This window comes from Strix aluco, chromosome 6 (genome assembly GCF_031877795.1).
Source record: "Strix aluco isolate bStrAlu1 chromosome 6, bStrAlu1.hap1, whole genome shotgun sequence".
Classification (NCBI taxonomy): domain Eukaryota; kingdom Metazoa; phylum Chordata; class Aves; order Strigiformes; family Strigidae; genus Strix; species Strix aluco.
In genome coordinates this window covers 39793353-39818026 of record NC_133936.1, presented here as the reverse complement: position 1 = coordinate 39818026, position 24674 = coordinate 39793353, and the positions used below count along the sequence as shown (strand labels likewise).

The 24674-nt window shown below is 42.0% G+C and overlaps 1 protein-coding gene across 6 annotated transcripts in view; it reads left to right on the top strand.

Annotated features, from left to right (window-relative positions):
- IKZF2 (IKAROS family zinc finger 2) overlaps nucleotides 1-24674 on the top strand; it is a 120330-nt gene that overhangs the window by 56276 nt on the left and 39380 nt on the right. For 4 of the 6 annotated variants that reach the window (XM_074829737.1, XM_074829740.1, XM_074829736.1 and 1 more), the window contains 2 exons: nucleotides 6035-6301; nucleotides 15949-16116. In XM_074829737.1, coding sequence (XP_074685838.1) covers nucleotides 6035-6301; nucleotides 15949-16116 — 435 coding nt within the window. The remainder of the gene's footprint in view (nucleotides 1-6034; nucleotides 6302-15948; nucleotides 16117-24674) is intronic. The other 2 variants (XM_074829739.1, XM_074829741.1) reach the window with 2 other exon arrangements.

Genomic DNA, 24674 nt, shown 5'->3' with positions numbered 1-24674 from the left:
AACTGACTCCCTTGAAATACACCTTTCTAACCCCCAACTGAAACATTTTCCATTACAGTGTCGTTAGGGCAGCATTGCCCACAGGTGTCGTTCGAGACGTCTTCTTTTCTCCCGGAGATCACGGTTATCTAACCCGAAGCAGCAGATGCGCTGCCAGTGCCTTGAGCAGACCTGACTCTCCTTATTCCTCAGCATCACGCTTACGTAGCTTTGCAGCGATACCTGCTTTGCACCAGCACAGCACAAGGAGAAGGGGAGGCCTGTTCCTTTCTCAGGAACTGAATATAATTTCTAGCTAATTTGCTTTTTAGTGTCAACCTGTTTGCCAAGTACTTTGTGGCTATGAGGCAAAAACAGAGCAGATTCCTTGCCTGGTTCTGCCGCTGTTCAGCTGGCATTCTCACCCTTTGTATGGGTGCCTTTTTCAAAAGGGAAGATTTGTCTTGGTGGTCCCCTGTTTACACATTTGATAGCTCACAATTAAGCTAAAATGGGGCTTGAAAAGCCTCGTTAATTAAGAGCCAACTTCTACCAGCAATAAGAAACTCAAAGATGAAGTTTTCTTTTCACTAAGACCCCTTTATACTGTTCCAGGAGGAAAGTATGTTTAAACATGCATTAAAGTCTCACTACACTTCTGGAGTGGTGTAAACACTCTCTTTAAGGACGCTTTTTGCTACCAGAGTGCTCTTAGACTGAACAAAGAGTCAGGGCTCATTGTTTCCAGCTTTTGGCATTCCTTACCTTGAATTTTCAAAATCTGTCAAGACAGAAGAGTTCTCCCTCTCTCCCTGCTTAATTTTTGCTTTACAAAACACTTAGCAGTTTGCCATCCCATATTAACTGTATTCCACTCACCATTACTGAGGGCTTTTAATTGTATAGAAACAGGGCATTTAATAGTACAGAAACACTCCACATCTGAGTCTTGCAATGTGTAAGAACTAGGTACCCAGGTTTAAAACATGCGAGAAGCTGGGTCATTTTCTATTTGTCTTTAGCTGCCAATTAGCAATGTTACTAATCCACTGCCTAGGAGAAGTTCATGATTAAAATAGGTGGTGTCACTGACCATTGACAAGATGATACGCGGAAGGTTGTGCTGTAGCTGCCTGTCACTGTGTTGTGGTAGTTAGAGCTCGGTCTCATTTTCCAGAGGGAAGTAACAATTTCTTAATTTCTTTGTGTTCTGGGGTAAAGACAAGACACATTATCCAGGCTTTGACTATTGCGTTATATTGTGTTCTGGACAGGGAATCTGCAGCAGACCCCGGGAGAGCTAATGTGCCACCTGCCCCCGGCTATCAGACAAGTTTGGTTAGAGAACGCATTGTGTCTGCATTAGCTGCAAGTGTCCTTCGCTGTGCTTGCCCACAGAGCCACCCCAAGGCTCTTCGGGGGCGGCAGATTTGAATTTTGCCTCCTCAAGGATGAGTATCTGAAGCTGGGCCAAAGCTTTGTTTCCTGCTGGCGCGAGAAGAGGGATGGGGGAAGAGGCACGGGAGGGCTTGAGGAGTCAGGCTTGCTTTTTCTGCTGCTCCGGGGGCAGCAGGAAGAGGCTGGTGGTGTGCAGCTGCTGCCAGGAAAGGCTAACCTCTAGCCGGAGACCACAAACCCTTGGTGACAGTGGCCAGCCTGGTTTTCCACGGCCACAGATAAAATAAGCAACGACCTAGGACAGCAGACAGTGGAGGAGACAGAGGGGCACAGTCCTGCTGCTTGTTCCCTGTTGTGTTGGGCAGAAGGATTTTTTGTTCTGTGGTGGGAATTGCACTCGAGCTTGCTCGCTGAAGGACAAGATGGCCAGTGCTTTAATTTACATCCCACCTGGGGATCAAATGTCTCAACAAGACAGGAGGGTTTTTTTTTTCCTCCCAGATCTCACTTTTGAGGGGAACAAATCTCCATGACAGAGGATGAAATAGTAGGAATATTTTTCTTAGGTGGATCTTCCAACTTCTGGTTTGTAGCTACACTAATTTGTGGGTGAAGGAAATATTTTGGTACTGAAAACTTGCCAAAATGCTGTTTAACAGGGAATTACAGTTTAATTAGCACTTATGAGACATTAGCAATAATTGTATTCAACTTGGCCACTCAGGATAAAGTGTGATTCAGGATCAGCTGGATGGTGCTCTGAAAAAAAAAAAAAAAAGAGGGGAAAAAAAGAAGAAAAAAACCCATTGCTATGTGGTCTGGTGATTATATGCCATTAGCTTTGTGTTCATAGGTAGAAGCTTTTGCGGGTGCTTGACTTTCTTTTTTTCTTTTTTTTTTTTTCTTTTCTTTTTTCTCCATGAGGTGTTGTGCTGGACTGGGAAAAGGTGGAAGGAACTTGTATTAACTGGAGGGAAATGGTTTGACTTCATGCTTTTGCAGTGAGCTGGATTACAGTTTATCCCTGCTATCTCTTTTGCTGTAATTTTTAGGAAAAGTGCCAAAAACTTTAAAAATTTTTTCCATTTACTTATTTATGCTTTGCTTTGCCAAGGAATGAGAAAGCCTGCCACTTTTAGCAAGCGTGTGAACAAGAAAGGCAAGGGAACCCAGGGTAAAATTTGATGTGGAGACTTGTGTACGATGCAGAATAGCCATAAACATCCCTTGAATCCCTTTTTTCTTTGCAGCGGAGTTCATTATGCTCTCTGAGTTTGTGGCTGTAGGTGAAAACAAAGACAGTGATACAAAATGATTGTAGTTTCAAAGACTGACTGAGAACAGAGAAAACAAACTATATGCAATTTAAGCGCCTGTTTGTATGCAGGCTACCACTCAAGCCTAATATACACACCAGTATGATGTAAGGCAGCGGAGATGACCTGATTAGCAAAGCCCTCGCAATGAGCTGAGGAGATCCCTGCTGCACCAGTGCACCCCTCCTTGGAGACCTGCGACTAGTCCCAGCTGAAGGAAACCTTCCCGCAGCAACAAGAGCTAGCGGAAGGTTTCTGAAAATGTCAGTGACGGTGCTCTGTGTGTGTGTGTGAAGGTGAGGGAAGAAGAGTGAACAGCCTGCACAACTTTGCAGAATAGCTGGCATGTTATGAGAGATGCAATGTGAATTACTTGGGCTTTGTGAGCTACGTTTGCAGGAGTTGTGGAGCACTGTGTGTTTGGGGAGGTTGCATTTCAGCAAACGGCTCGCTCCGTTTTGTTGTGCTGTTTATCCTGTTGGATGAAAGCCATCATTTAGCAGAAAGAAACGCTAGGGCAAGATAAAGTAAGTGATCTTCCAGTTTGTAAGCTCTTGCAGCGTTGCTTTCATACGTGCTGAGCAGGCAGAGGTCCACAGACGTGAGTGGGAACTCGTGGTGTTCAGCACTTATTACAGTCAAGTGTTTATTATTCCATGTCAGAGAAATAGAGACAAAAACTTCCATAGGTAAGATACAAGGCTTTCTATCTCTCTTGTGAGTACGTATAAATATACGCAATTGGTATGAGGTTTTTTTGGTTATTTTGTGCATTACTGTGCGTGGAGAGTGTGCAGGCTCGTGGCAGCGGCTGGGGTTTTAGGTGAGGAGTGCAGGGCACTATTTCTGGCTCTACCCTAGCTACTTGTGTGGCCAAGTGTATTAAATCCTGCTCCTGAAGACAGCAAACTGTTTATTCGGGCTTCATTCTCAGACTTGCTGAATACCCCAAAAGGCTGCTATTATTAGAGGGAACTGCCATTCCTTAGCTCTGAAAGTGGGCTGTCCATAAATCACCAACGCGTGCTTTCCACGGGGAGGTGGGAGTAGAACCTCAGCTTCCTCCCTGCCAGCCCGTGGAGCTGGCAAAGCTCCCGCTCTTCCAGCCCCTCCACTGAGGGTGCATCCTTCTGGTCACGAGGCTGGTGATGGTTGTGCCAGCCCCCATACCTTGGGCTCCACACAAGCATTGGATGGCTTCCGATTGCTTCTCTTGCTGCCGTGGTGGGGCAGGCTGCCTTGCTCTTGCTGTGCAAACAGTCTCCTGTTGACCTGTTTCTGCCTTTCTTCCTCCCTTTGTTGAGGTGGTGGTGGCCTTGCAAAAAAAGCTATTAAGAAAACAACTATATCTTGACCTTAGGGGGAGGTGATTTGCAATTACGTAGAAGTTTAGGGTCTGGCCAGCAAGAGGTTGCTTTCATCCACACGTTTCCCTGTGCGTGCTGTTGGTACCAGGATTAGCACTGTGGAGCAGAGAGCTGTCCCCGGGGGGCTGTGCTCTTCCACCACGCTGGGTGTAGGTGGGGACGGCCATCCTGCGCCCAGGCCAGCACAGCCAAGCACTGCCCCCGGGCACTGGCTGGGGCCAGGTCATGGTCAAGCTCTCAGTCTGTGCCATTGTTTCTTTTTTTAAACAATAAATGCATCTCTGTGGCAACAAAAATATCAATTCCCTTCTATAAATGAAGAGCTCAAATATTTTGTAGTTATAGACCTTTTCAATGACAGTGCCTGTGCTGATATTAGCCTGCTGTGATCTGATCTGGCTGTGTCCTTGCTCTGGATGTGCTTTGCTGTAATAGTACTTTCATTCCTTAGCTCCCATTAGTGCCGTGATGAATAGTGGAAGATGCGTTTCAACAATTTTATGATTGAAAAGCAACATCTTACTGTTGTTTGGTCTCTGGTGCCTTTAGCCTGTTATGCTTTGCCTAGAAGTAACAGCAGTGATTTAGAGTTGCAACATCAACGCCAGTGTCTGAACCTTGGGTTTTCTTTAACTATAAATTCTGGGAAAGGAGGAGAAAGCATGATGAAGGAGGAAGTCTAAGTGGTAGGGTTTGTTCTGACATTTCCAGGCCGGCTGTTTGAAGCCTCACAGCAATCAGACACATTTACTCCTAACTCCCTTGTTGGGTTCCCAGTGAGGTGCCCCTTTTGTGGCTGCTCTGGAGCACACCTGGCCAGGGTTAGGAGACATCAGCCAGGTCCACTGCTGTCACTGACACTCGTGCCAAGGGCCTTAGTACAGAGGTCAAAGACTGCTTAGATATGAAGGCTGAATCACCTTCTTTTTAAACCTCTCAGCAGGATCAAGGCTTAGGGAAGCAGGCACGTGGGCTTGCCTTCTGGCTGGCAGTGTGGCTGGAGAGTGTGACGCTGGGACAGGCCTTTCAACAGTTTTGACCAAGCATTGAGGCATTGAAATGGGGGTGTCTGGTGATTAAAACACCCCTGCACCGACACCCCTACATGAAAAAGCGTGATGCATTCATTTTCTTTAAAGATTTGCTGATCCCACAAGCTCTTGATAGTTAGAGGAGGTTTATCCTGTGACCTGAGGATCACAGAAATCAGTGATGAGCCCACCAGCCTAACTAGGCAGATATGAAAGGTCTTCAACTGCACTTATTTCACTTGCAAATATAAATAAGCCAGCAGCATAGGTCTTGCTTCAGACCTGTTTGCCTTGGCAGTGCCCCATTTATGTGAATCAGAAGATGGTAGCAAAAAAGCACTGGAGGCTCCTCCAGAGATTGGTCTCCCCTCTGTCAGGAAACCTGCCCGTGCATTTGGAGATTACCAACACAGTCCACAAGCCTGGCTTCGCTAGGTTCCTGTGTTTTGAACAATCCTGCCTGCAAAGGGTGTTTCCACGAGCTGTGGCAGTGCAGCATCCTCTCTTTGGAAACATTATGTGTTGGTGCAGTAGCTCAAGGCAGGAGAGACCTGAAGGAAGCAGCTCTGGCTATGTCCTTTGCTCTTGTAACTCAGGCTCCTTGAAAGGAAGGGAGCTCCTGTGTTTCAAGCTGAGAAGCAGGAGGTCAGTTCTTAAGCCTGCTGCATCTCTGCAACTTCTGGTAGGTCTCTGAATCATGCTGTGCCTTAGTTCCTATTCTGTAAAGTAGGGGTAGAAATTAGGATTTTTAAAAAAAAAAACAAACAAGGCCCTGAAGAAATATGCAGTTGTAACTTGTGGTGCCATCACCACCACGAGGCCCTCATGTTGGTGTGAGCTTCAGGGCTGTGCTTTAATATTGACAGTACTAGGAATTTGTCATGATATCAATTTGGAACATAGAAAATACACACTTTTAATTTTTTTTTTTTTTTTATTTCAGCAAATTCAGTAAAGCTAGAAATGCAAAGTGATGAGGAATGTGACAGGAAGCCCCTGAGTCAGGAGGATGAGATCAGGGCTCATGATGAAGGAAGCAGCCTGGAAGAGCCCCTCACTGAGAGTAACGAGATGGCGGATAACAGAAAGATCCAGGAGCTATCGAGCGAGGGAGGAATCCGGCTTCCGAATGGTAAACTGAAATGTGACGTCTGTGGCATGGTTTGCATTGGGCCCAATGTGCTAATGGTACATAAAAGGAGCCACACTGGTAAGCAGCTGAAAGAAAATCTGATGACTGCCTGTGGCGTCTGATGTTGATATTACCTGACAACTCTTCTCTCTTCCCTTTTCATTCATGGGGTAGCAGGAGGCTGGGGAGGGGTGAGACGGGCTTCATTGGTTTGGTTCTCTTCCTACTCCCCAAATTCCGGTGATGCTGTGTTTCTGGCAATCATGGTGCTTCCTTGACATTGATTTCCAGCCTTTGGTTCTTAAAAACAGCACAGAGTCTGGAAATTGCCTTTTTTACTGTTTTTGGCCAGGGGCAAGATGGTGAGAGTCATCCTCTGGCATGAGGGGGGTGTGTGTGCTCGTGTGTGTGCATGTGCAAGGCTTTTGAGCCTTTAAGGTCAGTCTTAGATGGTCTTAGAGGCGCTCACAGGCAGACAATGCCAGCCAGGTTCCCAGGGATCTCACACTTTCTTTGCAAGTGGCTGGACATGATGCCGGTGGCCTGGCAAACCTGGGATTAGCAAACCCCACAGGGGACACTCACTACCTAGTGATCCTGATGCCAGGGTGGGCTTGCTGCTCATTGTGTGACAGCTCCATCAGGGGAACCTCACCTGAACCGCTGTCACGGACTAGCACTTGGCTCCCCCTCACCATCCAGATACCATTTTTACAGCCTTTCAATTCTTGCATTCTCCTATAATTTATTACTATTAGTACTACTACTGTTTGGAGACCAAAACAGCTTACTAGGCTTAGGGATTTGAGAATTCAAGAGGCAGACAAAACCTTTGCGATATGCTGATTGAGCAGGTCTGTGAGGCCTGAAAGATGAGGCCTCAAGTTCAAAACAGGGAATTTCAGGGGAGTTTTGGCTAATATGACAAACTAGGGTGCCCAGGAGGCTGGTACTCACTTCGTTGCTGCTGCTCCTCGGGGAGGGGAGTGACAGTTACCTCCAACAGGATAAAAGTATAGATGGTGCCAGAAGACAACACTCTCTGGTCTTGCAGAGGTCTACCTAGCACAGCCTTTGATTCAAAAAAGCATGTAAACTTGTGCTTAACTTTTATGAGCTATAAGCATGTGTAAGTCACCTGAAGTGCTACAATATATGCTTACCTTAAGATACACACTTAAATCTTATTAAGGTTAAGCAGATTCCTGTGTTGGAGCCTCAGTGGGTGTTTGTTCTTCATATTTTATGGACAAAATGAAAGATATTTTGGTTTTTTATCTTTCTCTGCTAATATTTAATGGGGTGAGAGACTCACACTGACTATGAGATATCTGCTAAGATACAAAAAGAAAAGTGGGGTTTTAAGGTAGGGTAAGAAAGACTTTAGGTAATCCCTTTGTAAACCTGGTAGTTTGCAGTCAAGTAGTGTGCTCTTGATGGGAAAGAAATCAATAGAATTTCTGTACAGAGGAATAACAAATATATATTACATAGTTAATGCCCTGTATATAAGTTGTATTGATAATAACTTAACATAAATGTATAATGCAAAACATTGCAGTGTCGTTTACGATGTAGTCATGATTTTAGACAGCAATTATGACGGGGGAAAAGCATTAGCTGGAGTACCAAAATCTTGATTAACAATTTGACATGCTATTACTAGGAAAGGGAAAGAGAATAGAGAATGTAACAGACTGAGTCCCCAGCTTTCAACCTCCCCAAAAGTTTTCATTGGCACTTGCGTGTATCTGAGCATATGTGTTGTAGGTGCATCAGAGTCCACGTATTTGAACTTGAGCAGCTAAATTAGACCTGCTAAATTTAGATTTAGGTACTTAATTAAATGGTCTGCATTTTTTTGAGATACTGAATAGCTAGCGCATCTTTTAAATACAAACAAGCTGCCTTTTTCATGTTGAAGACGACATGCAAATTCAAAGCGAACAGAACCAAATCTCATCTGTGTGCAGGCAAGACAGCTGTATGCGGGTGCAGGGGTAGGAATTGCATAACTGGTAGCTTTTTCCTTTGGGCTGGTTCCTTTTAGAGCTCTGACTCTTTTCCCATCTGAGCAGAGGAGATGTGATGTATTGCTCTATACAGATGATTTCAAGCATATAGAAATGGCATTCCTTTTAATGTGCAGCTCAGTGGCCTACTCTCAGTAAACCAATTGGCAAATTTTGTGGGGGAATTTTCTTTTTTTCCCCCCCCACTTGGTTTGTTTTTTAATACATGCTGCTGCCTCACTGTCCACAACAGAAGGAAAAGTTTGCTTGGATTTCCACATCCTTGATTTTAAGGAGTATTTTTAACATACTGGTATCTATCTCTTAAAGTGCAGTGCCACTTCCTCAGCAGCCGGGCGCGATGGGCTGGCCCCAGCTCTGGAATGAGCCCTGACCTGTGGGTAGTCTGGTTTTGCAGCCTAAGGGAGAATGGTGGAGGGAAGGGAGGTTGTCCCTAGTGAGTGCAAAAGGATGATATTCTTTATCAGCTAATGCAACTGGCATGTAAATCCTTACCTCTCAAAGCCAGTTTAAGTATGTTTTGGGAGCTGAATCCTGCCGTACTCTTCTCTTTATCTGTACACAACCAGAGCATGGTCTGGCCAGTTGTTTGCATTGGCAAAAACTAAAGTCTCTCTCCCTTCCCAAAAAACCTGTCAGCATTCTATGTAAATCACACAAAAAGCTGTGGTCCATAGTAGAGGCTGTAATTTGCATGTATGCTGGGACGAGAATGTGGCTTTCCTTACACCAGGGACCTAGGCTTTGCGAGAAGCTGTGCCATATGGCTTTGGCTGCGTTAAACATGTGGAGTCACAGTTTTCTTCAGCCATTATTCATCTGTTCCTGAGGAGCACTTGTCTTCCCTGCCACGTTATGGTAGTTCAGTCACACAGATATAGGGACAGAGAAAATTAATCTGTGCTGTGAGTGATGCTGGAGTAGATGAACTCAGTGTCTGATCTCTCATCCTCATGTGCTGGAGCATCCATTTCCTCTGATGTCTGCAGTCACCCCTTCCCGTGATAGACCAAGCCAGGGATTTCCCATTCATCCTTCAGATCTGCACAAGCGCTGCCTTGTGCACGTGGTGGAAGCGATGCTTTGGTCCACGGCACCTCTGTCACGGAGCCCATGGCACTGCTCATCTGATACTGCCAAACACATTTCTCTGAAAAGACTGATAATTTAGGTGAAGCGTTTTTGTAATCTGCATGGGCATCAGGAGAAGGCCCTTTCTATTTATTTGTCATCGCTGACAGAAAATAAATAAAACACTTAATGTGGGAATTAAGCATGATGCACTCCCTACTTTAGTGAGCAGGGTACCCCCCCACCCCCTCCTGCACGTGCTACATCCTTGTGTCAGAAGAATAGCATGTGTCAGGTTTGATTTATTTTCCTCCTTTCTCATACTATCTTCTTTTGGTCCAGATTTCATATTCCACAGCACATGCCCTGAATAGCAACATCTTTATCAGAGTTTTTTGTTACTTCAGGAGATGACTGGTCACATAATATTGCCACTGGATACTCCGGGGGCTTATGCTTGGGGATGTTGAGGGAAGGGGAGAAGAAGAAGATAAGGTCAATAATCCAATTTGTCTGAGGTAATGAAAAGGAACTCCAGTGATTTCTCACCTCTTTAGGCTTTCTGCTAGCGGGCCTGAATTAAAATTTTCTTGCTCCTCATTTTTGGTAAAGCAGAAACCATTTGCTGATACAGCCCTGCTGCTGCCTCTGTAATCTGCAAGGTCCATGCATTGTTCTCCCTTGCACTGTGAATTTGTGGGGGTTTTTTTCTCCACTGTAACATCCAGTCCTTTATTAAGTCCACTGCTTTTTATTTCTAAAGGAGGGTTGGGATTGTCCTCATTGTTATAAGAACACCCAGAGATTAAATGCTTTCTCTGTGTGGACATAGTGGGACAGTGACAGGTCAAATCTGGGTCCCCGGGTACAGGGCACAGCAGTCAGCAGGGATAGCAGTCTTGACCCACTCTCACTTTGGGCTGCTCATAGGTTATTTTTAGGCTTTTTTTGGGTGCTAACTACAGGAGGGTCTCAGATCTTTGCTTGCACTCCACGTGCGTTTTAGTACCATAAATTCAGTGAAATGAGATATGTTATGTGCCCATGAGGAAAATCCTCAAGTTCTGCTTTAGCATCCATAGTGTTATAACTGAACATATGCAACACTGGAACTCCGAATGCTATTTAACTTTTTTTCATGCAGAGTTCAAGTTTTTGGGACACCACTAATAAATGAGGAAAAACCCAGTTGTGCTGTTCAGTATAAAAGACTTTTGTGCCTAAAGAAGCTAACCAAGAACAAATTTAAACAAATGGTCATATTAACATATTACGATTTACTCCGTGGGACTGCTTGTTTTATTTTCTAGTAGAAAGGTTTTATTTGGTTTAATTTGTAATTTGTAACCTAGTGCAGGCTTCCTGCCTCTTGCAATATGAATTGATTTGGCACTGAATCAAAAACTGCAGAGGCAAATTTTTAAAAGTGATATTTTCTACTTAGGTTCTTAAATCTAACATTTCCAGAAGTCTCATTTTCTACTTAAGCATAAAGAAAGGGAGCTTAGATTTTCAAAACTGCTCTCTGCCTAAGGATGCGTTTTACTTGCAGTACTCAGTAGCTAAACTCTTCTGGTATTTTTGCCAGTTCACAGTTCTCTCTTAAGAATATGGTCATAAATTTGTGTACAGAGGACACTTGGAAATCACCCAGGATTTCCCAGAATTTTTCATGAGAGAGTTGTCTCTACTGTTTTATAATAAATTGCCCTTTCTGAAAGTAGGTTTTTCCAACAAAAAGCCCTAGTAAAATCACTGATTTCAGGTGATGTGCAGCCTGTTAAGTGAATCTGATAGAACAGTAAGTAGGTATGCAGACTAGATTGTCCCCAGAATAACAAATACAGAATTGGAGCGAAGTCTGCTGCTCTGTATCTCGCTTGGGTAAAGGCAGGTTGCAACTCACTGCCTGTCACTCTGTCAGTAGCACAGCTGATATTTCATTTGTGCTCCTGGGACAGAGCAGAATCAGAGCAGTTGCGGCATCTGATGAATCAGGAGAAATGTTTCATTTTAACTGAATATTAACAAAAAGCCTACTACAGAAGGGTGAAAATCAGTATTGTTAGTATGAGCAAATACTTTCTGATGGCAGCATGGACACAGTAATTTTGCATTAAGAGGTTAAAATAAATGTGTTTGAGAAGTACCTAAGCTATCCTTTGCATATCAAAAGTATGTGCCAAACAAAAAAGGCTGAGATCTTAGATACACATTTAGCCAGGACGGATGTTAAATGTAGTCCCACTGGACCCGGTTCTATGTAGAAGGACTCTATCCTGGCTTTCCTTGTTACAATGAAGAGACTTTAAAACCAACATTTTTTTAAAAAAAAGGTAATTAAAACATTCACAGGAAGGGACTTGAGCACTGCTGTAGAAATAACTAGGCCTCACTGTTAATGAGAACCAGTGCATTATTTTGTGAGCTGCTCCGTTTGATTTCAAAGGCACAAAAGTTACCAGCCAAGGGTTGTGAAAATCTAACTCTCCTTGGCTGCGAGGTCTGCAGGCTCTTTGTCCTCAGTCAAATTTCTGTTTTGATACAGAAAATATCACTGATGTATTATTTTGCACCAGTATGAGATTCGAAGAAGGATAACTCATACTGAAACTTCTGCGCAGCACTTCCGTGCTGAGGCGGTAAAGGAGAGTTATTGTGCAGGGAAGCTTCCAATTAAGCAGAAAAAGGAGTTGGTTTGCTTTTTGAAATAACATTTGACATATAAGTGGTAAAATATGAATGCTATTAGTGGGAAGTTAATCAGTTCATTCGCTTGGTTTCAGGTTGTATCAGCTAGACGGCGTTCGTAGCTTGTTCTATGAAGTCTCCAGCCAGCTGCCAAATATTAAAGATACTTATGAAGGGACAGTGTCTTGCTAATAACCCTGACTCCCTTGGTCCACTTCACCTTTCATCTCAGTATTTGTTTGCGCAACAGCAAGTTAACTTGTGTGCTTTAGATACTGGTGTAGTTAAAGAGCAGTAATATTTCATTATTACATTTCCTGGAGGAGACATAGCTGTAACGGATGCATGTTAAACAACAAACTGTGAAGTTTCAGCAGTATTTTACTGTAATTTGGAGGTAAATATTTGAAATCGTACCTTTTAATTACTACTTTATTTAACTGTAAAATGATAAAAACCTGTGGATTTATGTATTTAATTAATTATCAGGGCTGTTCCCTGGCACAAGCCCCTCTTACTAAGCCTTAGGAAAGGTAATACTTGGCAGCTCTAGCTCACCTTGCCGTGTCCATTCCTGAAGTAACTTTAGATAATTAAATTCCCTGAGCTGCAGAACAAGGCTTTTTAGACATTCTTGGTTTTGTCTGGCTTTAGATCTTAAAACTGGAGTTGAAAAGAAACATCATTTTTGTTTGGCTAGCTGTTCCTCCCCCTCTCCCCACTCAGAAAGTCAGTTTGTTTTGGTTTTTTTAAATCACTAAGCTTTGAGGTTTTTCTGCCATGGTTTAGCTCTAAAATAGAGAAAAGGTTTAATACTTAGAGTAGACTAAAAATATTTGCAGTTGCGTTGTTGTCACATAGTTCCCAGTGCTGAAAAGCAAAACGCTTGCTTAAGTTGCCTTTCAGTACATGTTCTTCTTATAAGGAGTTTTTACTTTAATAAAGCAGTGTAAGTATGTAGAGTGAAATGGTAAATACATAGCTATAAATAGTGAAAAACGTACCATGCTTGTAATCGTCATTACTCTCTTGTAGTTGTGTATGCCACCTGTTTAACAGGTCTATAGTTTCTGGTATGTCTGTGCTGCCATCACCCCCAAAGATACGAAAACGTTTGAAACATCATCAAGGACTGTCATGTAGAGAAGAAACTTATTTAAAGACTTTTTGTGAGTGGATGTTTAGTTTGAAGTGTGATTAATTTGAGCCTATGAATAAAAACTTCGAGTTTTCACAGAAGAGTAAGAGGAGAAAGGATGTCAAGGTTGTTATTTTGTTATTAGGAAATAGTAATACTGGAGAACTGCTTACAGACCTACTAGGAAAAGGCAGCAGGATAAATGATTGTCTTCTCAAGGCACTGAAGTGACAAAGAAATCTGGTTTGCTAGTATCTGAAGCAGGCATCAGCACAGTTCTTAAAAACCAGCAAAATATTCTTATTATTAAGTCTTCACTTTTTTTGTACCCTTCTATTGGAGAATGGTCTCTCAGATTAACTGTACTAATTGTAAAAGCCACTAATCAATAGTGCAAAGGTGTGACCAAAATTAACAGTCATCCCACAAGCCTGCAGCTTAAACAAGGAGAAGGAATCAAATGATTAGACAAAAGTATAACAAACAGATCAAAGCAGCTATTTACCCGGAATTAAGCCAGTAGGAAAAATGAATTTGTGCTGGCTTTAAATAGATAAAAAGGTTATTTAAGGTAAAATGTGCTATTGTGGCAGATTCTGTCTGTTGCAAGAGAAGAGCAGAGTATTGGTGTCTTTGTGGTGGGTGTTTTCATGTCATCTGTGCCCCTAAACTGAGGTGCAGTGACTATTTGAATTCCTGACCAGAGGCTTCAGCTGCCAGTTTATCAAGGAATAATACCTGCTTTTACATGGCCTCCAAAATATCAAAGATAAGTGGGTGATGTAGTGGGTAAAACATATTAACTGCATAGTTTTAAATACAGCAGGAGTAAAAGGAAAGACTTTAGACTTGGTAAGAAACTCGCTACCTTCTTTAATGTTGTCATCCTGAAACTGAAGCTATCATTCCTGAATACTGAGAAACGTGTTAAAGGAAGGGGTTTTGCCTGTTTTCTCAGACAGTGAAAGCAAAACAGAAAAGAAAAAAAAAAACCCTTATGTTTTTCTACTGCAGGCTCTTTACATATCTCTCTTATGGACATTTTGAAATGATATGAAAGAAGATAATGGCTAATCAGATCCTTTAAGTATAGTGTGGGAGTTCGAAAGGGAGACCACAAACTCTATCAATTCCAATGAGCTCGTGTTCGGTGTATTGGAAGAAGAGCTTTATGCCCTGATTTTTTTTTTTTTTTTATCATTACTCTATAATGTTCTTGGTAAGATTGTAGAAACCTTAGTATCTTCCTCAGTGCATCTGAAGCTGTTTCAGATGTAATTTCCAGCTCACGCAGGTGAAGTGAAATTGCAGAGGTATGGCATATATATGGTGCACCTGTCTTCTGCTACCCTCCTGGTAGGACCATAGTGCTGGCAGTGATTTAAACCACTGAAGCAAGAATTGCTTGTGGGCATCTGTAAGAGCTCTCGTCTTCCTCTTTCCATTTGAATCTACAGACTTATTTTGGACTTTGCACTAGACACGTGAACTCCTTTTGTAAAAACATAGCATTAATTTTGTCCAGCAAGGGAGTAATCAATTTAAAGCAATTGAAAAAGGCTTTGGAGAGATGTGACAGATCACGGAATGTGTTTGTATTTCATGAGATCTGTGCTTCAGGCCACTGAATTCAACATCAGAAAGTCCCACCAGACTCTGTGATGCACTGAAAAAATTAATGAGGTTGCTTACGTCTGAAATCTGATGTTCAGGACCTTGTTGCACTGGAGCCCTACTTGGTGAAAACATTTCTGCATCTAAAGCCCAGCTGCAGTAAAGCGTTTAGGCAAGTGGCCAGCACAAGTATATGCTTGTGCCCTATTGGTTTGCACAGAGGGACACAAGTGGATGATTTGAGCTGACTGTCTGCCCAAGAATGCTGGAGCAGAGACTTAGTGTCCTCAACAAATGTTGACATAAGAGTATGGTTTTGATAATATTTCACAAAACCTGTGTGAGTTTGTCAGGTTTTTTCCTCTAAATAATAATAATAGTAATAATAATAATAATATTTTTTAAAGGTTGTTTGTTTTTATGGATCCAGTGCCACTATCTAGGGCAAATATGAAGGATTAACATCAAAATAAGTTTTGGATGTGTGTGAATGCATGGGGTGAAGGGAGAGGGTAAGGTGTAGAGTTTCTGTTAATTTTTTTTTTCATCAAATGAGTCTTTTCAATTAGTTTTACTTAGAGCACGAATTTGCTTATTTCACAGTTTAATGGTCTAAGATTTTTATCAGTGTTTGCTACTGCCCAGAGCTTGTGGGCTTCATCCTCACTGGCATTGATTCTCTTCATACCATTCTAGCATTGCAAAGCAGTCTTTAAAAGGGGATTTCAATTAAAGTATAATGTAAGCAAAAGATTTGGTTTGAAGCTAAGACCTTAACATCTGTCCAAGTCCAATTGTTAGTCAGTTCTAAAAACTCATATGGATTGGACCTATATTAAAAATAAGTGCAAAACCATAGAGATAAATACTACAAAACCACGGTTATGGATTTAAATTTTGAGCAGAGCTCATCTTTTATGAAGGATAAAACCTCTGAGGTGGAGAACTTGGAGAAAATTGGGCTACATTAATCACCTCAAGGAAAGAGCCTCAAATCACTATTTGAGGCTTTGTCTGTTGTGCAAAAGAAACAGCCTCTGACTTTAGCAAGTGCCGTGTGATGGTGGTGGTGGGGACTGTACCTATGTAAGATGGCACTGTTACAAAGAGCAGGATAACTGGCTCCATGCGTCTTGTGATGTTTCTTGACAGCTCTCTCCCTTCCAATTCCCTTCCAGGTGAACGCCCCTTCCACTGTAACCAATGTGGAGCTTCTTTTACCCAGAAGGGGAACCTGCTGAGGCACATCAAGTTGCACTCTGGGGAGAAACCGTTCAAATGTCCCTTCTGCAGCTATGCCTGCCGACGGAGGGACGCCCTCACAGGACACCTCAGGACGCACTCTGGTGAGCCCACCTTGTCTTCTCTTCCCTCTTGTTTTTTCCTTTACCGTTCAAGTGAAGTAGATTTGTGAAAATAACTGTGTGTTCCTGGTGTCTCTGGGTCTGTACTATCCTCTTCAGATAGGGCAGCTCTGAACTTTGGGAAAGCCTTGATGTGAATCAGAAAAGTTGTGGTTCAGCCACACCTCTCCTTTTGTGTAACTGAGCTCCTCTGCTGATGCTATCGCATTTCCCTTTGAATGTCTCCTTGGGTGTATCCAGGCTTCGCTGGCAGATTGTTTTGACATTCTCAGCCCCAAAGTGGCTGTGAAATTCCAGAGATCCAAAAGAATAACTGTGGGCTCTTGGAAGCCTGCTTTGCAGTTCATACCCATTTCTTCATCTAATAAATGCCATATGCTGGTGGAGTTCATACTTGTTCATCTTTCAAAAACCTCCTAATTGCATTTCTGATTCAGTTACATCTTGCTCTAGTCCCAATTCATGGCAGCCACAGCACTCACCCTAGATGGTGGCCAAGAGAGATTGGGTTTGTCTTGCCTTGCTACCTGATAGTATCGTGTCTATATCAAGCCTACTTGATACAGTTTCTTGATAAGTTCTAAAGAAATACCTGTCATGTAACTGCGTGTTAGTCGTTATATTGGTAGCCCTGATGATCAGGATCGGATGTGTTTCTAGTCCCTGTATGCTACACCAAGGGGCTGCATTCTGCCCACTTAGTCATTTGTGTAGGACTCCTGAGTGAGATCTTGCTGTGTTTTTTATCTCCTAGGATGTTCAACTTTTGTGTCCAGGCCATTTATAGGAGACTGTGTTTTTCATTGTTGAATGAGCAGAGATAATTGGACTGGTTACAAGTGACAGCATTATAGATGAACTTTTCTGGGTGTTAGCAAATGTGTGACTACTGAAACACAGTGGTTGAAGTGCAGCCACAGACAGAAACTCTGCATGTAAAAATGTAATCATGGAGCTTCCTGACTCTTTATATGCATTTCTTCTGCAGGGTCAGCATCACTTCAGTAGAGGTTTCTGGTTTGTGAGCATTAGGCTGGTCTTAGGATACAGAGTTGCCTTGACATTTCCAAGAATCAGAAAGATAAGCTAGTAAGCTTCTCCAGGTAGACTTTGGAGTATGCAGGAGGCTGTATTGATGCAAACGTACTGCTGACAGAAAGCATGAGCTTCCAAGGGAGTGCAAGTGTGGGATTAGACTGAGAGAGAATTTCTTGAGAGTTGTCAGCCGTGAGGATTTGATCTGAAAGTCAAAAGGGAAAATGTCTGTGGAGCTGTGAGGTGCAATTTTCACACATCTGACCATAACTGTAGTTTCAACTTGAAATTTAGTAAAAAAGAAAACACGATAAAAATATTCACCATTAAAATAAAAAAGGGAGTTGTGACATAAAATAGCCCACATTACAAAACATGAACATTGCGGTTGAAGATTGTTTTCATAATATGAATATAGGTTTTGTTACCTAGATACAGCCATTGATAGAGATTGTTCGTTCTTCCTGTGTGAAAAGTGCATGGCTGATGTTTCTGCTTTTTGCATGAGGATGAAATGTAAAGGTGTGGGATTTTCAGAAGGCACCTAAGCTATTTAGGCATACAAGTTCCCCTGGAGCTCCTTCCCTAACTGACTTATCTGTGTTCAGGTGTGCTCAATTTGTAATTTTATGGTTTGTTTTCAGTGGAGAAAGTGTCACCCCTCTTAAGTAGTCAGCTAGGACAGTTTTCAGCAGAGGGCCAGCAGGAACAAACAAGTGCTCCCACAACACTCTCCAAGACAATTCTTAGAGTAGCACTCACAGATGAAGAGTTAGAAACCTGAGATATTGCCCTAAAACCTGGCACCCGCCTACACAAAGGTGAAATGCCAGTCTGAGTGTGAGCATGGAAATTAAGGTGTCTTTCTGTCCCTGTTACACAGGCAAGCTTGCTTGGTTTATGCATATGTATTTGTGGAACCTGGTTCATGGAGAAGGTGGGTAGATGTTCGCTTTAAAAAAGTGCTTGTATAGTACACTGATATGAAACTGTTTTAAGCGGTTTCGTATTAGTGTACTTGCTATACAAGCTCTTTCTGCTTTAATAAAGCACACATCAAAGTACGTAGACCTTGAAGGTGTAGAAAATCTAGTAAACTTCATCGAAGGTCTTTTCCAACCTAAATGATTCTATGATTCTATAAATGTTTACCTTTTCTGCTATTTCTGACCAGAAAAGAGGATATCAGATAAAATATAGAAAGAAGAGGTTGAAAACTGTTTTGAAATATGAGACTTCAATCCAGTTTCAATCTGGTACACTAAATTGAGGTGAGTCTGAATATGTTTTTTATTTAGAAGAGGAAAGCTCTTTAGATCAGATCCTCAGCTGATACAGGTTGGAATTACATCCCCTAAGCAAAGAAAGTACTGCTATTTTGCACCAGCTGAGGATCTGGTACATGATTTCAAAAATGCAAGACCAATTTCCTTTTTTCTGTTGTATGTCCTTTTCCTTCTTAAATAAAAAAGTGCTATTAATCAAAAAAAACGCATTCTTTTTTCCTTCCCAAGAAGGTTTTAAACTACTTGTTTTTTATGGAAGGTAGAGTATGCAAGAAAGGAATTAAAGAATTTTTTATATCTTTATTTTTCTCCCAGCTAGTTTGATCTGTGATTTTGAAAGCACTTTGTTTGTGTCACCACTTAGTCAGCTACACCCTCTCGCTACTGCCATTTAGTCAATTTTTCCTGTGCTTAGTGCAGGATTTTCATGCAGTAAGACAGGAAAGGTGAAAAAATAAGGAAATGTAATTGCAAACAGAAATTAGCAGAAGCATCTCAGAGATATTTCAAATAGCTGAAGCTACTATTAACCTGGAAAAAAATTAATTTATGACAGCTTTTTTTTTTTTGCACTTTGGATGGATTTTTAATTCATGATTTTTAATATTATTTCCTATTTATTTGAAAATGTTTCTAAGCATCACAATCCACATTGTGCCTCCCCTTCTTGTGCAGAATAATATTTTACTATATAAATATTCCCAGGATGAGTGGTTAACAGAATATTACTTCGCATCTGTAACACTGCTGCTCTTTAACCCTAAATAATTAAGAACTTATCTTGCAGTGATTTACCCCTGCAATTATTTACCTTTTACTGACATATGGAGTTCTGATGAACTTTGTGTGTGTATTTTCCTCCCACATGCAGCTTCTTTGATTTCAGGAATATAATGATGCCTTCAGGACATCAGTAGGATAACGCCTGGGGAGAGATTCATGCACAGAATTACACTAAGAGTGGGCATGAGCCTCAAGGTACTTACGGGACTTTCAGATGTTGTTTTCAGAATTAACTCCATAGTTCCACAACACAGATAATACAGGAGAGGTGACTGAGTGGGCTTCCAGGATGTGAGTGTAAGGACAGGCTGTGGAGGGCTGGGGCAGAAGTTGGTAGCCCCCTCCTGCAGGATGTCCTTGACAGACCAGCAGGGATTGGCTTCACCTTGCCTAGGTTTTGCTGTTTTTAAAGAGGAAAACACCCAGGCAAAGCCAATCTCCTGATGGCAGGCACAGAGTACCTGCTATCTCACCCTGAGATGTGCCCATCTTCTCTCTCATCTTTAGAATTGCACATCGAGACAAAGGCAGATGCAAAACAGATGAGATGAATTCTACTGTAGGCAATTTAATGAACAAAACCCAGAAATTTTAAGGAAGACAGTTGATCCAACAGATCAGTCTGATGGTTAAAGCACCTAATATGTTAACCTCCGTGCTTTGAAAGATATGACATACAACCTGATGCTGTTTTACCCTAAAAAGCCAGGCATCTTCAAATGGGCACGTAAAATTAGCAGTCATGTTTTGACATTAATTTCTTTTCTGTCTAAAATGGAGCCAAGTCAGCCTTCCCCTCATAATGCTATTGTCAATATAAATGCTTTGATAATTCTTTAAAAAGTCAAGGTTGCAATGATGAGCAATCTGGAAGACCCCATAGAAAACATTAGTGCATTAGTTTTCAGAGCAGGGCTTGGGCAGTAAGCCGTAAATGAGGGATGGGATCACTTGCTAAGGGGAAAACAAAACGCAGATTAAGTGAGAGCCATCCATCCATCCTTTGCACTAAGCAAGGATGGTCCCGTGGGCAAATTATTTTGTGATTTTTGTGATTAAAAGACTGTCCTGTCATGCATGCACACACACTGACCACATGAACCCTTCTCAGGCAACCTTAATTATGGAATTTCCTGATTTTTCTCTTTATCTTAGCAACTTCAATCACATTCCCTTACTGTGGGAGTATGTAAGTGTTATTCGTATATGAAAGCAGTTTTAGTGTTTATTTCTTCCTAAAAGCAGGTAGTCAGATCATTATTTTTTCCTGTCACAGAAGCTTTTCCTTGCAATACATTTTAAAATTTGCTTCCAAGCTACTTTTTTCCTGTTTAGAAAATGCTTTTTTTCCCCTTCTCCGCTTTTAACGAATATTTGCTTTTTCCTCCCCCTCTTCTTCCTGCGTTGCTGCTGCACGTTGTTTGTTACTGCCCAGCTCTTCAGTAGCACTGAACTAATGGTATCATTTTATTTGCAAAAGAAAAGCAGTGAAGCATTTGTTTTGAAAAGAAAGGCTCAGGCAAAAACTCCCAAAAGCACAATCTTAGCAAACTATGTACAGTGTGGAAGATAAAAGGCATGTATAATTAAAAAGGTAAATGCCTCGTTCATGGAAAGATAGTAACTCCGTCTACGCTTCTTGGTTTGCAAGTCTATCTTTCTCATCTCGTCTTCTCCATAAGGACTTTCTTCTCAGCTCCTCCTGTGTGGTAGTGAGCCATTCGAGATGTCCTACACGCCTGCAATTGCATGGCTGTTGTCGGCAGAACTGACAAGTGATATCTGTGTGTGCAACTGTGCTCAGAGGCAGAAGGAACCTGGTTCCTAGTTCTGACAATGTGCCTGACTCAATACATATTTGGGAGAGTCATTCCACCTGTGAGTGTCTCAGTCCAGCTGAAAAATTGGGTGAACAAGCACAGTGCTGAAAGACACAATGCTGTGCATGAAGTCCTGCCTGTCAAAAGCCAGTGAGAATTATTGAAACAGTGGCAAGGACAGTTATTAAGAGTAATGAAGAGTCAATGTTTTAAACTGCTTTTTTCATCTTGAAGAGACTTTTACCACTATTAACATCTCCAGTCTCAAAAGGCCCAGTATCTACTGTGTAACTATGTCTTTGAGGTTGGGAACATCATAATTAAAAGAATCTTGGGACCTGAAATTCTCCTTACTCTCTGCGCTGGACTGACTCAAACATGTTGTGAATGGCAAAAAAGAATTAAATGTGAACAAGTAGGATACTATCTGTGAAAAATGAAGCAAGTATGTGAAGAGGCGAGGGGATATTTTGCATGCAAATCCCAGTTCCACAAATAGGTTAGCAAACAGCATCTTCCCTCAGTTGTGATGAGCCAGTGGGCATTTATTCTGTTGATCTGATACTTAAAGCTCTATTTAATCAGGCAGAGCTACTCTTCCTCTCAGGTTTTCTTGTGCTATTTCAGTTAAACTCAGTGGAATTAACCTCGTCACAAAACCATTTTGTGTTTTTCTTATCGGATGCCAGGTCCCAAACTGTTATTAGCATGTACACAATACTGCACCGTCTCTGCTTTCTCATTAATGCTTCCAGTACCCAGAGGCCTTCGGTCTGTGTTGTAGAGTGTCTAAAATCTCTGGTATTCTGCTTTCCATATTGTTTGTATGTGCATTTTTGGAAGGTAAGATCAAAATGTGTACAGGGTTAGGAGTTTGGTATGCCAGGTCTTTCATCCCCCAGGCATCCTTATTTAAAGTTTAATCCTCTGTAGAGCCAATTTGGATCCCATACTTCACTAAAGCCCCATCTGAACCTGATCCTTGAAGTGGTGGGGTCCTCTTCACCTCCAGAGCACTACTGTGATAAGTATTAGTATCAGTTATATAAAAAGATCATCTTTTATGTGCCCAGAATTATCTCAGTGTACAAGCTTGGTCATGCTAAGCCTTTTCTACAGAGCATAATTATCACTGAGAAATCATCTTTGATTTAAAGATGCTGTGGGATCATGATCTTTCCAGAAAAGATACATGTAGGCTTTGGTTTTGGGGGGCACTTCTGAAAAGGTATGGTTCTACCTAGAGCAAGAAGTGTTCACTTTTAAAAGTATTGAAATTCCATAAAGATTCCCTCTTATCTGTGGTAGTTATGGATCAATCTTTGACTCTTCAACCCAAGAGATCTGTTTCCGACAGATAAGACAGAGAAACAGGAGAAGTGGTCGTGGTGAACAAAGGTAGATGTGCTGTGTGCCAGCCTCATGAATATCTCTCTCTTTTAGGACTGGGTATCAGCTTTTTTCCTTTTTTTTCTTTCTTTTTTTTTTTTTTTTTTTTTTTTTTTTATTACCTTCCCCCTCTCTCCAGGGTGTGTGATTGAGATGACAGGGGAACAGATGCTGTGTGGCTCCCTGCTTCTCGTGGTGCCCTAGTGTAAGCAGGAGGTGGCCTGTTCCTTTAGTGCTTGGGGGCTGCCTGTAAATTGGCGGAATAGAGAAAGACTCACCCACTCCGCCAGCAATGAGAGACACCAACACTATGGGAGTATCCTTGTTCTAAATATCAATTCACAGCAAGATTAGTAGGTGCTAAGATTTATCATGGTATCTGTGAGACAAGTCTCGTGCCTCCTGCTGTATCTCTTGGTGGAATGTGGCCTTGCTATGTCTCTGCCTCCTGCAGGTCTACCAGTGAGTCCTCTATTCTTCAGCAGAGAGAATGGGGAGAGCAGATCTGGAGGGAGGTTGCGTCGTCTTCTCCTTTCCCTGATCATCCAAGTTTCTTCTCCTTAATGTGACAAGGTGGCAGAATTGTGTTTGGTGTCAGGTTAAGTCTCTAGACCCTTCGCAAGGAAGAGTTTTATGTTTGGCAGGAGGTCCTGCACCACAAAATGGGGAAGAGTACGAATGCCCCAACACTGCAGCTGCACCATGAGGGAGTTTCCTCAGGGCAGATTTCAGCTCTGCAGTGCAACAAGGTGCTTATTACAAAGAGGGGACGGGTTGTCCTTTGCCCGTTTCTTCAGACCTCCTGAACCTGCTGTCACCTCATCCAGAAGGTCAAACAGCCCTGTAATACTTAGGGGTAACAAGGTCCTTATTTAGACAGCATCACTGTGGTGTAAGATTCATGTGGGATCATGCCTCATTAATTTTGACCAGTTCCTTTCTTCCTGATGGAATGCCTGTGCCAAGATGGAAGTGTGTGTTTGGGACAGGACTGCTGATGTCCAGTTTGCTGTGTGGTTTCTGTCTCCCCTCCACATTAGCAATTCACATCCTGGCATCATCAGCCAGATTCTGTACCTCTTTGTGTTGCCTCAGACCATGTACAACTAGAACGAAGCACCTGGTCCTGCCCTATTGGGCTGCTATTTGGAGAGAAAACGGACACTTCTTCACTGCTGGGTGATGCCAGTTCTTACACCAGCCATCCTGCTTTGGAGGAGCAAATGAGACAGTGACTTTCTTTTTCCTCTGGGCTTTTATTCTGCCACAGTGCTATATGTGGGATTTCACTGGCATCAAAACAGGAGATGAATGTGATAAGACTTCTGCATATAGAGCAGCAGTCCTTCTAAACAGCATTGCCTAACCTGTTTTTTAAACATCCAGAGAGACTGTTTCTATCGCCTCCCTAGGGAGACAATTCCACTTCCCATCTGCTTTTTATAGCTGTGACTCTTATCCTGATACTTAACCTAAACTATACTTTCTTTTGCTGCAGATTATTGCTCTTCCTAACACTATCTTCTGTGACTGTGAGTAATTCTTGTGCTCAGTTTACACTGTGATAGGCTGTAGTCATATGTCTGGCATTAATTCTGTTCTAGTCTCTCTTTATCTTCCAATCCTCTAATCTCTTTTTTTATTGCTAATTTTGAATTTTTTTGCTACTGTTATTCACTCATTTATGAAGGACTTAAATTGTAAAGTCATTTTACACTTTTGAAACATGGGCCAGTACAGATGCAGACCCCTTAACCTCGTCTCTGCCTCAGTTGCCTGTCAGTGAAATCAAAATAAAGAGCACTTCTCAACTTTGTCATGATGGTGAGAGGGCAGCATGCACAAATGATTGCAAGGCGCATGCATATTGCTGCAATGAAGGTCATGTAAGTACGTAGCAGAGTATTCCCGTGCTGCTGGTGCCCCTGCTGCATAGCATTGCGTATTATCTCCTTAGTTTTACTTAGCCTTTGTGCAATAGTGAAATGAGATAATTACAAAGTGGAAGGAATAATAACATTGTATTGTTACCATAACCACTGAGGTATTATACCCTGATACCAGCATGATTATCTTAGACACAATAGTAAGGTGATTATTAATAATGCTAAAGGACTTACTACTTAGCCTGCAATTTTTGTGTCTTTTTTTCTTTTATGAACCCTATCTATTTCATCAGCCCAAAGCATATGTGAAGTGGGTATGTGTTGTTGCCTGGTTGTTATCC